General features: G+C 35.0%; 1 protein-coding gene and 1 pseudogene across 1 annotated transcript; one reads left to right on the forward strand and one right to left on the reverse strand.

Moving 5' to 3' along the window:
* The first annotated feature begins 3602 nt into the window (after positions 1 to 3602).
* On the forward strand, positions 3603 to 7449 carry LOC120156167 (annotated as a pseudogene).
* Positions 7450 to 7605: 156 nt separating this feature from the next.
* Positions 7606 to 15916, reverse strand: LOC120152312 (serine/threonine-protein kinase CTR1-like). The gene is made up of 12 exons (XM_039164570.1): positions 15911 to 15916; positions 13183 to 13350; positions 12729 to 13018; positions 12495 to 12639; positions 10959 to 11074; positions 10429 to 10637; positions 9948 to 10343; positions 9785 to 9825; positions 9268 to 9336; positions 8794 to 8925; positions 8555 to 8649; positions 7606 to 7717 (listed from the first exon to the last, which is right to left on the reverse strand). Exons 1-12 carry the CDS (start codon positions 15914 to 15916, stop codon positions 7606 to 7608), a joined length of 1779 nt encoding a protein of 592 aa, XP_039020501.1.
* Between the last annotated feature and the right edge of the window lie 3072 nt (positions 15917 to 18988).

Raw genomic sequence — 18988 nt, forward strand, 5'->3', positions numbered from 1 at the left:
GATGGAATATCTTCCAAGTTAACTAAGAAAGTTTGAGTATCCACCTCTTTTACTAAGAAAGTTTGAATATCTTCCAATTCAGTCGTATTTGTAGACAGTAATTGTCTGGTTAGGATTCAACGTGTTGATTTATAATAGACTTGATAGAATTACCTTTCGAAGGTAATTTTTGGAATGGATTGATTACCACTACCATGTTGTAATGAATTAACGCTTAGAGCGATTGAATTTTATAGAATTCGAAATGTTTTGAGATATTTATGGTAGGAAAAAAGAGTAAATTTGTTTTCTAATATGATTTTAGCATCAACTGTTATAAAGTTATTACTTCTAGGTTGTCAAACCTTCGTAGTAAAGAAGGTGGATACTCAAACTTTGTTAGTTAAGTTGGAAGATATTCCAACTATTCGAGGGTATCCAAATGTGTATCTGCAAAAGTTACCTGGATTACCTCTAGATTGAAATGTAGAAATTGAAATCAATATGTTATCAGGTATTGCATTTATCTCTATAACTCCGTATCAAATGTCGACGACCGAGCTTAGAGAATTAATGGTATAATTAGTAGAATTGTTAAGACCGGGGATTTACAAGACTAAGCGTTTCATCTGGGATGCACTAGTGTTATTGGGAGAGAAAAAAAGACGAATCTATGCAATTATGCATGGATTATCGTCCTTTAAATAAGGTAACAAAGAATAACGAGTATCCTCTTCCGAGGATTGATAATCTTTTTATCAGTTAAAAGGGTGCATTGGTGTCTCCCAAGTCGTATATCATATCGGGATATTATTAGTTAAAGACGAGGAAAAAGATCTTCTTAAGACAATTATTAGAATTTGATATGAACATCACAAGTTTACGATAATGTTGCTTAGTTTAACAAATGTTCCTGCAACACTTATGGATTGGATAAACCGATTATTTTAGTTATACTTAGATTAATTGGTGTTAGTGTCATTGATGTTATTTTGATATGTTGTAAGACCAGGAAAGAACACGATGCATGTCTTTCTATAACTCTTTCAACTATTCGAGAGAAAACGTGCATGCTAAGTTGACCAAGTGTAAATGTTGGTTGTCTAAGGTTGCATTCCTAGGCTATAATATCTCAGCTGAGGGGATAAGAATAAAGCTCAATAAAGTACAAGCCATAGTCAAATGATAAAGTCCAAATAGGGTTTTCGAAATTTAAAGTTTCTTGGGAATTTGCTGGTTACTATCAAAGGTTCATAAAGAACTTTTATATGATTGTCTTCCCTCTGACCAAGCTATTGAGAAAAGACACACTATTCGTTTGGACTGATAACTGCCAATAAAACTTCGAGAAGTTAAAAAGAAAACTGACATAAGCTCTAGTGTCAGTGTAATCATAATCTGGAAAAGATTATGTGATTTTATAGTAAAGTGTCTCATAATGGTATATGATGTGTACTTGTGCAAGAGGAAAAGTTAAGGTTTATGCTTCAAAGTAACTAAAGAATCATGAAAGAGATTATCCGACTCATGATCTCGAGTTGGCAATAGTTGTGTTTCCTTCATTGATATAACACCACTATTTTTATGGTGAGTGACGTTATATATGTACGGATCTCAAAAGTCAAAAGTATGTATTAACTCGAAGGAGTGAAAATAGAGGAAATATATTGAATTCCTTAAAGAATGATGATGTGCTTATCGACTGCCACCAGGAATAGCTAATGCGGTCGCTAATACGGTTAAACCGAAAGACATTTCTGTTTTGAGAGTTTTGAATATGTTATTGTCTTTAAGGAAATATGGTTTTATGATTGTATAATTAAATTTAAAGCCTGTGTGGCTAGATCAAGTAAAGGATCTTCAATGAAAAGATTAAGTGACTAAAACGAAAATATACTAATAGTTGAAAAACTAAGTATGAGTTTTTTTTTTCATTTTGTTTTGTTTTGTTAAAGTTCGTATAATTTATTTAAGGTTTAAATAATGCTTTCACCCCTAGAGTTTACTACATATCACTTTGATACTTAATGTTTTTCTTTATTTTGTTTGACCCCAAAGTTACAAAACGTTTCCCACGTTAATCCATACGTGGAGCAATGGGAATGTACCACTTGGTATGAGATATATAATTTAAAATAAGAAAAATTCTTCAAAAATTAAATAATTAGAAAAAAAAAGACTGGTTTCTTTTCCTGGCTGCTAATTAGGGATGAGTAAAACTTAATCCCACTAGAAAAATTGATTTTTTTTCAATTCAACTCGATTGAAACGAATTCGACTCGAATTGATTTTAAATTGTAATTTTATAAATTCGATCTGACTCAAAAAAGTTTTAAGTTCAAATCGAGTTATAAAATACAACTAGAATAACTTGAAATTTTTAGTAATTAGTGGATTAATTTTTTTAAGTTTGAGTCAAACCTCTCGACTCTGTATCAACAACAACAATAATAAAACCCTATTTTCATATACAATGGGGGTAAGGGAGAGGTAGGGTAGTAGGTTGTCCCCCAACGCTAGGTTGAGAGTAGCTTCCGTGGAATACCTCCGGCAGTCAAAAAATTAAAAATAAAGATAAAATGCAATACATGTTTAAATAAATAAATAAAATAAACCTCTCGACTCTGTATGATATATGTATATCAAATACAAAAAATATGAAAAAATATATATGTATTGTGCATGGTTATAAAAAACAATTTAAATTAGAATCAAATAATATCATAATATTATAAATATTTATAATTAAATTTAAACAAAAACTTAAAAATTCAACTCGGCTCGAATCAAATTTTATAAACTCAATTTGACTCAAAAAGATTTCAAGTTAGTTTTAAGTTATAAAATAAAATTAATTAACTCAAATAACTTTAAAAAAAATTTACTAGACTCGATTTGACGCTCAACCCTGTGGCTAATGCTTTTTATTCTTTATCTTTGTTAGCGGACAATTACATTAGTCTTGATATTCACTTTCTCTTTCACGTTGATCGTGGATATTTATTATTATTATTATTTTTTTAATAACTTTATTTTTATGATTTTTTATATCTTTTGGTATGCTTTCAATTTTTATTAGTTATTTTTGTTTAATTTTCTAGAGTTAAATTTGATATCGTATCGATTGATCAAGATGTTCTTTATTTGGTATCATGCTAATCTTTCATGCTTTAGATTAGATTTGGATACACGATCTGCATTTGAGATAATTTTCTCACAATACTCGATTCTAATTTACAATTGTTTGTGATCTTTTAATAATTTAATCTCCTAATGTGATTTGTTTTTCGATATAATCGGATATGTTAGTATATATATTTTGTAGAGTTTTTTTTATGAGTTTTTAACTTTTTTCTTTATACGACACATGTACGATCCTAAGTAGTTAGTTTATTATGTTGTACAAAATATTATAAATATCTATTTAGTTGTAATTTTAGATATTTCTTAGGTTTTAATCAAAGTGGTGGTTTCTATTAAAAAAAATCGGTGATTTTGGGATTAAATTGAACTAAAAGCATCTTTAGATACCAAAATAACATTAGGTTCAAAATAGCATTTCAAAAGAAAGAGAGAGCATTAGCAATTTTGGCGGATGCACCACAGAGAGGAAAGCTAAAAGAATGCATGGTCGGCCTCGCAAAGTAATCAAACCGGAAGACGAAGCAGCTTCTGCTGCGAAAGCCCAGAAGCTACGCGATCTCCAAGCTCAATTCTTCTCTTATCGCCGCGATAAAATGTGCGTTTTTCATTTATTTTTAGTTTTTTTCTTCTAATGATCTTCTTTATCATTTTCTCTGTTTTGTTCTATTTTAATTTTGTATTGCGTTTTCTCGTTTCCCGATTCTTTATATGTAAATAAATGGTCAGTTACACTAAAGAGGCAGTCGAAGTCAGTGCTAAGCTTCTTGAGATCAATCCTGAATCTTACACTGCTTGGAACTATATAAAACTCGCTGTTGAGCTTTGTCTGAGTCAGCCCGCGTCTAACTCTGAATCGGTCAAGTCCATTCTCGATGAGGAACTCAGAGTGGTACGCCCGCGAAGATTTGATTTTTACTACACTAATTTTTGTTCACTTAATATGATTTTGTCCAATTTCATTTTAAGGGGATCAATCCTGAATCTTACACCGCTTGGATTGGAACTATATAAAACTCGCTGTTGAGCTTTGTCTGAGTCAGCCCGAGTCTAACTCTGACTCGGTCAAGTCCATTCTCGATGAGGAACTCAGAGTGGTGCGCCCGCGAAGATTTGATTTTTACTACACTAATTTTTGTTCACTTAATATGATTTTGTCCAATTTCATTTTAAAGGCATCGGTTTTTTTTCTTTTTCCAAATGTAACTGATTGAATGAGGTTGCATAGGTAGAGAGTGCATTGAAGCAAAATCCTAAGTCCTACGGAGCGTGGCATTATCGTAAATGGGTTTTAAGCAAGGGCCATTCAGCGGCGGATAACGAACCGAGATTGCTGAACAAGCTCCAGAAGGTTGATTCTCGTAATTTTCATGCTTGGAATTACAGGAGGTACATTCACTTTGGCTTTTTCTGTTTTTATTCATGATGTATGAAGATATGGGGATGTTACTTATTTTTGTACCCCTCCTGTTTTTTGTGTTTTTTCCTTCCCCCAGATTTGTTGCAGAGTTAATGAACAGAGCAGAGCAAGATGAACTGAAGTATAACGAGGATATGATTTATACGAATTTCAGCAACTACTCGGCTTGGCACAATCGCAGGTAAAATTGTTTCTTTAAATCTTAAGGTCCAAGTGTTTATCTTCCTTTTCTATGGCAATTTAATGAATGTATGTAGGAGGTGAATGCTAATTCTTTGTTTGATGAACTAATTGGGTATTTGTGCTAGCTGCTTCTGAACGTCTGCCATAGCTTTATATTGAGGAATAGTAGTAATGACAGTGAATCAAGTTCTAGCAATTCAATATAATTTCTTTTTGTCGGTTAATCTATTTTTCATTTGTGAACCATCATTGAAAAAAATACCATGTGGTTGTTGATGTATAATGTTTCTCTCCATGTTGAATATGTCTTCTGGTGATGCCTACTGTATGAATAATTTCTACAGTCTACTATTGTCCGCTTTACTTGAGAAAAAGGCTGAAGGGTTTCTCTCCAAAGAGAATGTCTTTGCAGAGGAGTATGAGTTTATACACCAAGCTATATTTATGGACCCTGATGATCAAAGTGGATGGTTTTATCATCTTTGGCTTCTAGATCAGACTGTTACAACTGACTCTCCTCTCCTTGTTTCTTCTAAATAGTTATTTAAACGGTTCTAGTTTTTCTCCATTCACAACTTTGCGTTCTGATTCAGGGTCATTTCCAATTGTTCTTTATTTTAATCAATATGTTTCTGGTGTAAGCTCATCTACAGTTATTGTTGAATCCGGGTTTAGTAAAAGTGAAGATATTGTTTGGAAACCACTTTCACTGAGCCAGTTGCAAACTGCACAAGTTTGGGTTGCACATATAAAATTTCTGATTCAGTCAAAGTTAGTGTTGGGCATTCTAAGGGAATCACTTCAAAAGAGGGTCTCAGTATAGTTATACTTCACTCTTCAGTGTTTTCATTTAAAGTACATGCACAACCTAGTTAAAGAGATTCCCCTCAAGATTCAGTTTCAGAAAGTATTTTATGGAGAGAAGAGAATCTTAAGTTGTATGGAACACAATCTGAGGAAGCAATCCCTACCGTCTCCTTTGATCAACTAAATATTAGGAATGATCATGAACCGACTGCATCAAATTGGCAGGCAGAGTTTTTAACCGAAGAGATTGACTGCTTCCGTGAATTGTTACCGTTGATGGACTGGTAAACCTGTTTAATTTAATAAGTACCTTACTGAACTTTTTAGGAAGAAAACATTGTTAATACGATTCCTTTTTCTTTGCCCTTCTGCTTTTTAGTAAAATTGGAAAGCTTACACTTGCAAGATTGTTGATGGCTTATGATGCAATATCATATTCACAAGCTAACAAACCGGTTCATTCTGAAGTCCTTGAATTGTATAGCGATTTGATGAAGTTGGATCCATCACGTTACCAATACTACAAGAATGTACAAAGCTTAGTTTTAATACAACAGGTGGCTACATTCTATTCTCTGTAATTTTGTCACCAAAAGCATCAGTATTTAAGCTTTAGTTTCGGATTATAATTATTCCTAAGGTCTTGGTATAAGTAGCCAGATGTTTTATACAACTTTGACAATATTTATTTTACTTGTTAGGTTGTTTTATCTGGGAAAATAATCCTGAGGGACTGTTAAATATATGTTTATTTGATTAGTAGTTTCTGGGGAAAAGCCTTCTCCGGATGGCTAAATTTAGGCATTAGAAAGTTTCTGCTAATGTTGGTCCTTTGCATTGTCACAAATTTTTTATCCCCCTTCCGCTGTAATGATAAGATGTATTTTTCCACTCTTGCTCTAACTTCTGGTATAAGATTGTCAGTTACATGGAGGCTAACAGCACACCTTTTGTCTATCTGTTCTGTAGGTGACTTCTAAGCGGGAGTCTTTGCTGAAATATTGCTATCAGATTAAGGACTCACTTTCATCAACTATTTACAGTCCTATCTGTATCCGGTTGAATAATTTATCGCTATCACGAAATGGAGCTTTCAAGAAATTGCTGTGGGTCCAAATATTATATCTCAGCCACAATGAACTACATTCAGTTGAAGGTATGGTACTGACAATAATATTCAATATATTGTTTGTCGAGTTGGAGATTATTCAATCATTTCCTTACACTTGATCCTCCCATAACCATTAGTGTTTCTTATATATTCTTGTCTTCACAGTTTCTCACCCCCTCACCCTTTTTATGCTTAAAAAATTACAAAAACCTTGAATTCGTATTTGTAAACTATGGATGGCGTTCCTCCTTGTTTGGGACATTTTCCCCTTCATACTTGTAGTTTGCAATGTGATTAATTGTCATGCGACAATTTACATAATGATTTTGGAGTAGAACATTTTACTTCTGTCCACCGATAATCCTTGTAAGACTCATGGTGTTATGTTGTTAATCTTAATGGTAGGATTGGAAGCTATGCAGCTCCTCTCTTGCTTGAATCTGAGAAACAATAAAGTGAGAAGTTTTACAGCTCTGGATCCTTTAAGAAAGCTGAAGTCGTTAAGAGTATTGGATATTTCATAGAATCAGATCGGTGAGCATTCTATTGACACAACCAGGTACTTGTGCTCTTCTCCTTTGTCTCATTCAGTTGGAAGTGAATTGAACAAAGAAGAAACCGTGATCGGTGATGTTGCTCTAATTAACCAATGGGAGGCATTTTTCATTTTTAAAGAGTTGAAGTTGAAGCAATTAGATATTATAGGGAATGAAATTGTCGATGAGAAATTTAAGTCGATTCTGACCAAGGTTATGCCGTCGCTGAAGCAACTGGATGGTGAACTATTGCATTAATTTTTCAATTTGTTTTCTCGGTAAGTTCATATTATTGGAGACAAAAAATACTTTATTTCCTTTAAATTTGGTACATATACACACTGTTTTAGAAAATTGTTAGAGCTTAAATTTTAATGGGATTAACCATCTTCCAACTGGGTTAAGATAACACCTACGGTTGCGTAGGATCAAATAGGGCCATTCTCGTTGCGTCCCGTATGCATCGACCGCAACGATGACTTTAGCAACTTCTTTAGTGCTTCTACAATGTTAGCAAAAGATGGCCGTTGAGCAGGATCGCTGCAAATGAATAAAATGTAGGCATCTGTAGTTAGAAAAATGCAATGTAGAAGAATAATATGAGATGCCATAACACATAATACAAGGCCATTTAGCTTTCATAAAATGATATTTGAAAAATGATAAGCAATGTGTTGAACCATAACATGGATGGAGATCATTTTCAACGTTTCTTACTCTAGCGAGTAATTGTCCTGTTGCAATCATTAGCGCCTTTACTGACACGACCCTTTTGTCGCCATAGTTAACACCCCAAATAGAACTTTTCTGTTAGCACTTCTAGCGGTGAAGCTGTTCGCCACTATACTGGCACTTATATTGACAACAAAATATTCTCTCGCTGTTTAGGGTTTAGATTATACTTTTGTCCATAGTCGGAAACCCTAAATAAATCCCAAAGTTTTTGGTTAAATTACACCATAAGTCATTGTATTATAAGTTTGTAATTTTATCATTTTATTTCAAAAGATCATAGTCAAATCAATCTATGTATTGATTGTAACAATCATATTGTTACATAATTAAAAACAAAGTGATCTGATTGTTACAATCAATAAATATAATGACCTGATTGTAACATTTGGAATATGATTACTCAATTACAAATTTACTCATAATACAGTGACATGTGGTGTAATTTAAGTTTTTTTCTTCAAATAACTATGGTAACCTGTCAAGGAAACATCTAAAGCAAGGTGGGCTATACATCACCTACCCAAACACACCCACAAATATCCCCTTCCTGTCATTGTTTTTAGAGGGTAATGCTTGCTTGCAAAAGGTAGGTCTAGACATTTACAGCAATTATCAAAAATGAAAGTGCAATGAAGTACTCACTCAACCCAACAAGATTCCATGAGAGAAGCCAATTTTGAGGAGATATTAGGAGGAATGGCCAGCCTCCTGTTCTGGAAAGCTACAGCACCAACCACCTATATATAAAGGAGGGTAAGGGGAGAATCAAGTTTACAGCAAAGTGCGCTTTCATTGCCTTTTATTTGCACCTCTTTAACAATAATAACAGTTACGTTTATGATTGTATACGGTAAGGGGGGAAAACCCAAAATATACCCCACCTGGGCAGGACTGAGTCCACTCCATGGTTGTTGCATTGTCACAAGCTCCCATAGGATTACTCCGAAACTGTAAACATCAGATTTCTCATTTGAAGGCTCTCCACGAAGGACTTCCGGAGCCATCCATTCAGGCTGAAAAACAAAAAAAAAATGATCATTTATATGCTGATTGATGGAAATATCCAACTCTTAAACAGAATAAAGTCATTGTAAACTTTACAGGGAAAAGGTTTATGACGGTCAATATGATTCTTAGTGTTCCAAAACGAATTATTATGTTATGTTTTGACATAAACCAGATATCAGTTGGAAACAGTTGGTGAATAACTAGTAATGCTAAATCAAATAACTAAGTTATTTGAAACAATTAGCTCTAGAATAAAGCTCAGCGACTACCTATTGATCTTGCAGACATTCTAGTGCTGGTGTGTGCATTTGATTGTCTTTGTTAAAATGCGGTTAGGAAGTACTTACCGTTCCCGCAACAGGTTTTGATAATATAAAAGTGTCGGCTTTGAACCTAGACAATCCGAAATCACAGACCTACACAATGACATGAAAAGATGAAGCCATGCGTTTAAACCAACAAGTGTGTAAATTTCTTTATAGCGCTCAGATTTAAACCTTACCTGAAGGACATAGTTCATTCAAGAACTTAAATCCTTCATGGTACCTTAAAATCATGTATTACTGTATCAGTTGAAGACAATACTCTGAGTCTTTAATTTAACAGGATTTAAGTTCTTGAATGAACTATGTCCTTCAGGTAAGGTTTAAATCTGAGCGCTAGAAAGAAATTTACACACTTTATTAGAACTTAGGAAAATAAAAGAGAAAATATTCAACAGGCTTAATTGGAAAATGATGGCGAATAATGCATAAGAGTACTGGAATTTACATCGAACTCATTAGTTAAAAGAAAAGATTAATATCGGAATCATCATGAAATTAGGCCATAAATGATATTTAATTGCAATAAATAAATACTAACCGATCCGTGCCACACAGCACGATGTACCGTTCCAAATGAGCCTGCAAAATGGGATTTGAAGCAGAAGTTACTACCGGCTTCGCCAATTATCTTATGAGATAGGAGCCAAAGGCTTAAATCAAAGAAGTGGAAAATTATATTAAACAAGAAGAAGAAAAATTACCAGCACCAACATGCTCCTTAATATGTAATTCATCCCATGATATCTCAAGCCAATCCATTGCAAGAGAAGGTTCAAGATCTAGATAACTTGAGGTGGATACGGAAGAGAATCTTCCCTGACTATCAAGTTCAGCCCCTATCTCCTCCAAATCTGACTGACTAGGCAAGTTGATTTTCAATTGCTTCACATCATTTACCACTGAGCTTCCAGATACAACGGCCTCTTTTCGAAGGGTTTGTTCTGTGACAACTTTCTCGCCACGGGGTCCAGAATGTTCATGTATTGTTGCTCCTGAAGCTGTTTCGAAAGGCATCAAAGATGATTCCTTTCCAAAACAGTCTTGATCAACTTGTGTCTTTTGACTTTCAAGCAAACCAGTGTCCAACCGTTGAACAACTGCAGGAGATTGATCACCACTGTGTAATTTGGTTTTGAAAAATTTGGTCTATTTTGCTGAATTTGTGTCCAAAACTTCACGTACCAGAATGTGGAGGATTCTCAGAAAGATAACTTAAATCCTTTGAATCTGTAATCTGACCATATGATGCATTCTCGAGGCAAGGTAATTGGAATTCTTTTAGATGAGAAATTCGAAATGGTGAAGGCAAAGATGAAAGAAATTCTCCATTGATAGAGGAATCTGGACCGTGGATATTTCCAGGCTCCCCAACTAGATCAACAACATATTCCCTGTTTTAAAAATGTATTCGTCTCTGAGCAACAAAAGAACAAAAAGGAAAGAGAAAATTTTTAAGAAAGGGCATATATAGACAGAACATTACTCTATCGCTAAACATAGAAGCTTTCACCTTTTTACATACATACATAACATTCAGAAGTGCGGAGGACTGTGATGCAATCAAGTCTAAAAGATTTAGATTACTAAGAAAACATAAAACAGACGAGGTCAAAGAATAACTAATCTCTTAATGGAAGTTTTTTCAAAGACAGCATAAACTTATTCCTACTTATTTTGTTAACTCCCAACATTCTAAAAGTTGAGTATATTACCTTGTTGACTTCCGGTCATCTTCAATTTTGACAAGGCATGAAGAACGGTGATCTGCTGCACAATAATTGCATCCTCGAGCAATCCTACATGGCAAACCTATATAGTCGGCTAATGTCTGCAAATGTAAACAGTATACCACGTTAGTTAAGGACTGACAAAAGAAACATTTCTGCAACATCATTAAATATTACATCAACATTAGAAGGGTGATCAGGCCGTTAGTGAACAAATACATTTTAGACATCAACATATGCATAGAAAACTAAAGTCAAAACACTCATCCTTCATCTGATATCCTGATCTAGCAGCATAAAGCCATAAAATAAACAAATATGCTGCATAAATTCATCATATGACACATGATTTCAGAAGGAAAAATCCATTAAAAAAGGTGAAAACATGTGACTAAGCAAGAAGGAAATTAGCCTGATCCTCATTGGATGATCCCATGAGAACTAAAAGTTTCACGAAAACCTTGTCAATTCGTCATAGCAGGCCACAAATACTTCATTGAATGATGATGGAATAGGGAGTACTCATAATTGACTGCTACATAATTCTGGGTGTCACTGATGCTTTTAATTTAGTCGCAATACTGATGCTCCCTGTTAAGGCATTCATATATGCTTTAAAAAGTTCTTGTACTTCAAGATATCATGACCATTGCTACGGAAACTTTTATAACAGGGCATTTCAAATAATATAGTAATAATCTTATCTAAATTGTATGTAAATGTTATATTTGCTAGCTTAGTAAATCATTCAAATTATAATTCATATGATGTTTCCTGCAGCAAAGCTCTATAGGGAATATGTTGAAGCCATTTTTATCAAGGCCCGGGTTGGATTTGTACGCTAACCATACTGGGATAATGAAACCGTAAATATATATAGAAGCCCTTTAAAAAATCAAGGTTCTGAAAGAAAAAATACTCCATCCCTTTTTCCAAACTTCCCAAAGATAAGTGCCAACTGTTTTACATCCCAACACAGACTAAGCAGCAATAGATTATCTCCTTCTTCAGCTCATTATTTTGCTCAACCTACTAATTAAAATTAACTTTCTTTTGACAAAATTTATATGGTGAACCTACAATGAATCCATTGCCAATACTAAAACAAGGAGTACTTTGTATTGTTATTCAAAGCCACATCACAGTAGAAGCCTAATCCAACCGAGTATTCAACCACTGACTCAAAGTATACCAAGTACCTTTGCAAAACAATGGTTTGATTTCGAAGCAATATCTACAAGGATCAACAAAAAATCTTTGTAGTTTATAACAATAAAAGTAGGGTTTGTATTTGATGCACACTAAGTCTATACACAGTCAATGACCCCTCACCATGACACGTCAAACAAACAATATCAAAATTCCTTAAAAATAAATAATTATATCTTTCATAAATCATAGGAGATCCCTAAAACACCTCCATTTTTTTTTTGAGTATGTGTGTCTGTGTTTGTCATTGATGTGGAGGGAAGTTGTGCCTTAGTAGATAAAGTGCAACTAAAAAGGCATTTCTTTTGATACCTTAAATAGGATTGCACGATGCCTGCAAAGTCCCATGGAGAGGCTGCCAATGGGCAGCACAACACACTTCTGAAAATCCCTCAATCTCCAGCTGGCCACTTTCCAGCGTTTGTGGAGATCCCCATGCTCCACTTGAAAGGTTCCCCTGATTTTAGAACAGTTCAAGCACAAATAGAAATCGATAATAATCAGTAAAAAAGAAATAAACCACTAGCAAAAGACAATATAACTTACCCAATGTGGATTGCAACAAGCTTTTGAACCAACACAAGGGAGTTTTCTGAAGCACAATATAATTTCTGTGCTTTATTTTCAAGCTCTTTGAGGCGCGTATCCAGGCGTCTATCAACAAGAACAATCTCCATAGAGGTGTCGCTGGGTTCAATCTCTTTAAGAGACATCAAAGGTGGTAAGCGTCTTCCTTCTTCAAATTCATTACACATCACCCATAGACATGGATTCACCCCAAGAATGTTATAAAAACCGACAGATATCTTATCACTATATGATAAACACCCGCTAACCTGCAAATTAAATATAAACCCATTACAATAATACAAAAATCATAAACGGTTACAAAACTTGACGGAAATTTGAATGTGAAATGCCTAATCAGAAGATAATATAAAAAAAAGAAACCTATATTCAAGTGGAAATGATGAGAAAATATCCAAAGACGATAAGAAACAATTTCTGCATCGGCGACACAAGGTCCGCAGTACTCTTGTAACAGCAAGGGTTCAGTGAGGAGACTTGCTTGAGAAGTAAGCCTTCTAACAATCGTAAGTTGTAAATCATAGCTCTCCTTTGACTTGAGCGCTAAGTTATCTTTTATTTCCTCCTCTGCTTCCAGTCCCTTAACTGTTGAAAAGTCAGCAATATAGGCACTGAAAGTGCCTATAATTAATGCACCGAAATTTTAGTTGAATTTTAGAAATGATACAATATCACATTTAGTCATTGTACTTTAAGGTATTTTCAAGATTAATCCTTAAGCTTTAACTATAAATGTCCTAACCCATTTAGCTTCAAAATCATCCCAAAACATTCTAGCTTTCTTCCAATACTAGAGAATTTATAGAGTTTTTTGAGAGTTGTTTTCTCTTTTTTATCAAGAGAGAATTGTCATTATTTTCTCCTTGGTAGATCGAGAGAAGTTGTAATTCTTATTTTCTCATAGTGAAATTCTTCTACCGTTGTCCGTGGTTTTACCTTATATTATTTAGGGGTTTTCCACGTAAATTTTGTGTCTCTTTTATCTTCATTTTTTTATTTTCTCAAATTATTAGTTGTGATTTTGTTCTATCCGATAGCCGTCTTCCGCAACAATTGGTATCTGAGCCAGATTTGCGTGTGTAATATCTGCTTATTGTCTTTGTGGTTGCCACCAAAAGGTGGATCCTTCAACATAAGAAAGTAAGAAGGTATTACCCATTCTTTGAAGGTTCTAGAGAACTATTCACGATAGTGAAATAGTGGGAGTTATCCGTAATAGAAGCTATGGAAACGAAATTTGATATTGAAAAATTCAATGGGAGAAATTTCTCATTGTGGAAATTTAAGATAAAAGCTATCATAAGGAAAGATAGTTGTCTAGCAGCTATTAGTGAAAGGCCAGTAGATTTCACAGATGACAACAAATGAATCGAAATGGACGGGAATGCTATGGCAAAATTTCATCTAGCATTAGCAGATGAAGTATTGTCAAGCATTGAGGAGAAAAAGACAGCTAAGGAGATACGGGATCATCTCACCAAATTGTACGATGTCACATCGTTGCACAATAAAATTTTCCTTAAGAGGAAATTGTATACTCTCCGGATGCCAGAATCTACTTCAGTGACAGAGCACTTAAACACGCTGAACACTTTATTTTCTCAGCTTACATCCCTAAGATGTACAATAGGAGAACAAGAACGTACTGAACTTCTACTTCAAGGTCTACCTGATTCGTATGATCAGCTCATCAACAATTTGACAAACAGTAATGTCACCAGTCTAGTCTTCGATGACGTTGCAGCTGCTATTCTACAAGAAGAAAATCGGCGCAAGAACAAAGAAGACAGACAAGAAAATCTGCAACAAGTAGAAGCGTTGACAACGATGAGAGGGAGATCAACAGAACGTGGCCAAAGCAACAGTCACAAATATGATAGATCGAAGTCAAGAAGAAAGAAGAATTTAAAGTGCTACAATTGTGGAAAGAATGGTCACTTGAAGAATAATTGTTGGAGTATAAATAAAAACTCCAATCCTCAAGGCAATACCGTAAACACTTCAGATGATGGAGATGTTCTATGTTGTGAAGCGTCAACCACCGTGGAAGGTAGAAAAATATTTGCAAATATATGGCTCATTGATTCAGGAGCAACATATCACATGACCTTAAGAAGAGAATGGTTCCATCAGTATGAACCTGTCTCAGGAGGATCTGTGTATAGTTGCAATGATCATGCCTTAGAGATCGTTGGCGTGGGAACCATCAAATTGAAGATGTATGATGGAACAATTAAAGTTGTTCGAGATGTGCGGCACATGAAAGGCCTGAAGAAAAATTTGTTATCCTACGGATTGTTGGATAATAATGCAAGCAAGATTGAAACACGGAAAGAAATCATGAAGGTGTTCCGTGGAGCGCTTGTGGTGCTGAAAGGCGAAAAGATAGCAACAAACTTGTACATACTGAAGGGAGAGACTTTGCTAGAAGCAGAAGCCTCTGTTGCCTCATATAGTTCAGATTCTGCAATGCTATGGCATCAGAAACTTGGACACATGTCATAACAAGAAATGAAAGTCTTTGTGGAGCAAAAGCTACTTCCAGGCTTAACAAATGTATCCCTTACTTTGTGTGAGCATTGCATAACAAGTAAGCAGCACCAGTTGAAATTCAACACATCAATTCTAGAGGCAAAAGTGTTCTAGAACTGGTTCACTCTGACATATGGCAAGCACCAGTTACATCTCTAGGCGGAGTAAAATATTTTGTCTAATTTATTAATGACTACTCTAGGAGATGTTGGGTGTACCCTATTAAGAAGAAGTCATATGTGTTTTCAACTTTCAAAAACTTCAAAGCGCGGGTGGAACTTGATTCTGGAAATAAGATCAAGTGTTTCAAAATAAATAATGGAGGAGAATAAACAAGTGAAAAATTTGATGACTTTTGCAGGAAAAAATGCATCAAAAGACAGTTCATACTGGCGAACACTCCTCAACAAAATGGAGTGGCAGAGCAGATGAACAGAACCTTGTTAGAAAGAACAAGAGCAATGTTGAGGGATGCAGGCCTAGAAAAATCATTATGGGCAGAAGCAGTCAATACCGCCTGTTATTTGGTGAATCGAGCTCCATCAACTACAATAGAGCTTAAGACACTAATGGAGATGTGGACTAGAAAACCAGCTAATTATTCAAACCTCCATGTATTTGGAAGTATTGTGTATGTGATGTATAACTCCCAATAAATTTCAAAACTGGATCCAAAATCCAGGAAATGCAAATTCTTGGGGTATGCTGATGGTGTAAAGGGGTTTCTCTTGTGGGATCCCACTGTCCGCAAAGTGATCATCAGCAGGGATGCTATCTTTGTAGAAGATAAACTACAAAGAAAAGAAGACGATGATAGCGCAAAAAAGTCATAAACTACACAGATACATATGGAAAAGGAGGTTGAACAAGGAGATTCTTCTGAAGCAGAACCAGAGAGTTCTGAAGCTCCAACAACTCGTCAATCAGATCGTGTGAGAAGACGTCCCAATTGGCACTCAGATTATGTTATAGAAGGAAATATTGCATACTACCTTTTAACAGAGGATGGTGAGCCGTCAACATACCAGGAGGTAATAAACAACTCAGATGATTCACTATGGATGATGGCGATGCAAGAAGAAATTGAAGCCCTTCATAAAAATAATACATGGGACATTGTGCCACTACCACAAGGAAGGAAGCCAATTGGTAACAAATGGATCTTCAAAATCAAGCGAAATGGTGACGATCAAGTAGAGAGGTATCGTGCAAGACTGGTGGTCAAATGATATGCTCAAAAAGAATGTATTGATTTCAATGAAATCTTTTCTCCTGTGGTTCGACTAACAACAGTTCGAATAGTCTTGGCAATATGTGCTATATTGAACTTACATATAGAGCAGCTAGATGTTAAAACAACTTTTCTTCATGAAAATCTTGAAGAAGAGATTTATATACTCCACCCTGAAGGTTTTGAAGAAAAAGAAAAGAAGAACTTGGTTTGCAGGTTGAACAAATCTCTGTATGGTCTAAAGTAGGCGCCGAGGTGTTGGTATAAGAGATTTGATTCCTTCATTTTGTGCCTTGGATACAACAGACTTAATGCAGACCCTTGTGCCTATTTCAAGAGGTCTGGTGATAACGATTTTGTTATATTGTTGTTGTATGTAGATGACATGTTGGTTGCAGGACCCAACAAAGATCATATTGAATAATTGAAGGTACAACTGGCTAGGGAATTTGAAATGAAGGACTTGGAATCAGCAAACAAGATTCTAAGGATGCAAATTCACCTAGACAAAATTACTTGAAGAAGATTTGGCACGATTCAACATGCAAGATAGTAAGCCAATTTCTACCTCTCTTCCTATTAACTTCAAATTATCCTCCAATATGAGTCCTAGCAGTGAAAAAGAGATGATGGAGATGTCTCGAGTACCGTATGCATCGGCAGTGGGATGTTTGATGTTCGCTATGATATGCACAAGACCAGACATTGCACAAGCAGTGGGAGTGGTTAGTCGGTACATGGAAAATCCAGGTAAAGAGCAATGGAATACAGTAAAGAGAATCCTGAGATACATCAAAGGGACCTCAAATGTTACCTTATGTTACGAAGGATCAAATTTACTTATCAATGGGTATGTTGATTCTGACTATGCATGGGATTTGGATAAAAGCAAATATACTACATGATATGTGTTTAAGGTTGCTGGTGGAGCTCTAAGTTGAGTTTTAAAATTGCAGTCAGTTGTGGCTACATCCACAACAGAGGCAGAATATGTAGCAGCTACACAAGCCAGTAAAGAAGCAATTTGGTTGAAGATGCTATTGGAGGAGCTTGGGCACAATCAAGAGTATGTCTCTCTGTTTTGTGACAGTCAAAGCACCTTGCATCTAGCAAGGAATCCAACATTTCATTCAAGGACAAAACACATACGAGTTCAGTACCATTTCATTCATAAAAAGGTGGAAGAAGTGACGGTAGATATGCAGAAGATCCATACCAAAGACAACATAACATATTTCATGACGAATGCAGTAAATGCTGATACATTTACTTGGTGTCGATCCTCTTGTGGTATGTCAGAGACGTAAGCAGTATGATGGTACAAGGTAGAAAGAATGGTGTAACATCCCAAATCAGGGTCAGTGATTAAATTGTAAATTTTAAAAACTATGTGCTCGATTTCGAAATAAGTTAAAAGTTCATGGATTTAATTGAAGAAAGTTGATGTTGGATTTAATGGTAAAGTTTGGAAATAACAAGGGTATTATGGTCTTTTCTAAGAGAAGATTTTTATTCTTTTTTTAGGGATATAAAAACGTGGGAAATGAGATAATTTCTCCAGAGTATTCTTTTGTCTTCTTCTTCCTCCTCTCCACCGTGAAGCCTTGTATAAGGTAAGTGGGTCTTCAGTTGGTTAATTCTTTTGTTTTAAAGCTTGTTTTGATTCTTGGGATGTTAAGAAAGATTAAGGAAAGCTTTAGGTGGCTTAAAACTCAAAGATTATCAAGTTATGAGAAATTAAGAAAAATGAGTTTTTAAGTGAATTTTTGAAATAGAAGGAGTTAATAGATTTTGAAGTTTAATTTAACTTGTCAAGGGTTAAATTAAGAGATATGAAGTGATAGAATGAGTTTTAGAACATGTTGGAAATTTAGTGTGATTCTTGAATGCCATGTAAATGATAGAATTTTGAGTTTAAAGAAGTGATTATGGAGTATAAATGAGTTTAAGTATGTGTATGAAAGTTAGGAATATTAAAGGGAGTGAAGTATGAAGTGTTGAGCTGAAAATGAAGTGATTTTCGAGCTAAAAATATGATTTCTGGGCTAGGGGAATCGATACCCATTCAAGGGGAATCGGTACCCATTCAAGGGGAACCGATACCCCTTCAAACGAACAAAAATTTTCAGAATATCATGAGGGAATCGATACCCCCATAGTAGGGAACCGATTCTCTCTAAAGGAAAATTGTGAATATTGGTTTAATAAGTTCGTTTAACTTGCTAGTATCAATTACAAGGTATAGGTATCTAATAATTGTCTTAAAATGTATAATTATGTAGATTCAGAGCCTAATCAAGTTCTGGAATCATTGACAAGTAAGATCGATCAAGGGGAAAGATAAGAGATTGAAATTGACTAGTGAGGCCAAGTGAGTGCATACAAGTTAGTTTATGATGTTTAACGGAAATAAGACTTGCGACAAGTCTATTTCCTATATTAGAAGGCCTGAATG

Source organism: Hibiscus syriacus, unplaced genomic scaffold, assembly GCF_006381635.1.
Source record: "Hibiscus syriacus cultivar Baekdansim isolate YM2019G1 unplaced genomic scaffold, ASM638163v2 tig00002840_pilon, whole genome shotgun sequence".
Lineage (NCBI taxonomy): Eukaryota > Viridiplantae > Streptophyta > Magnoliopsida > Malvales > Malvaceae > Hibiscus > Hibiscus syriacus.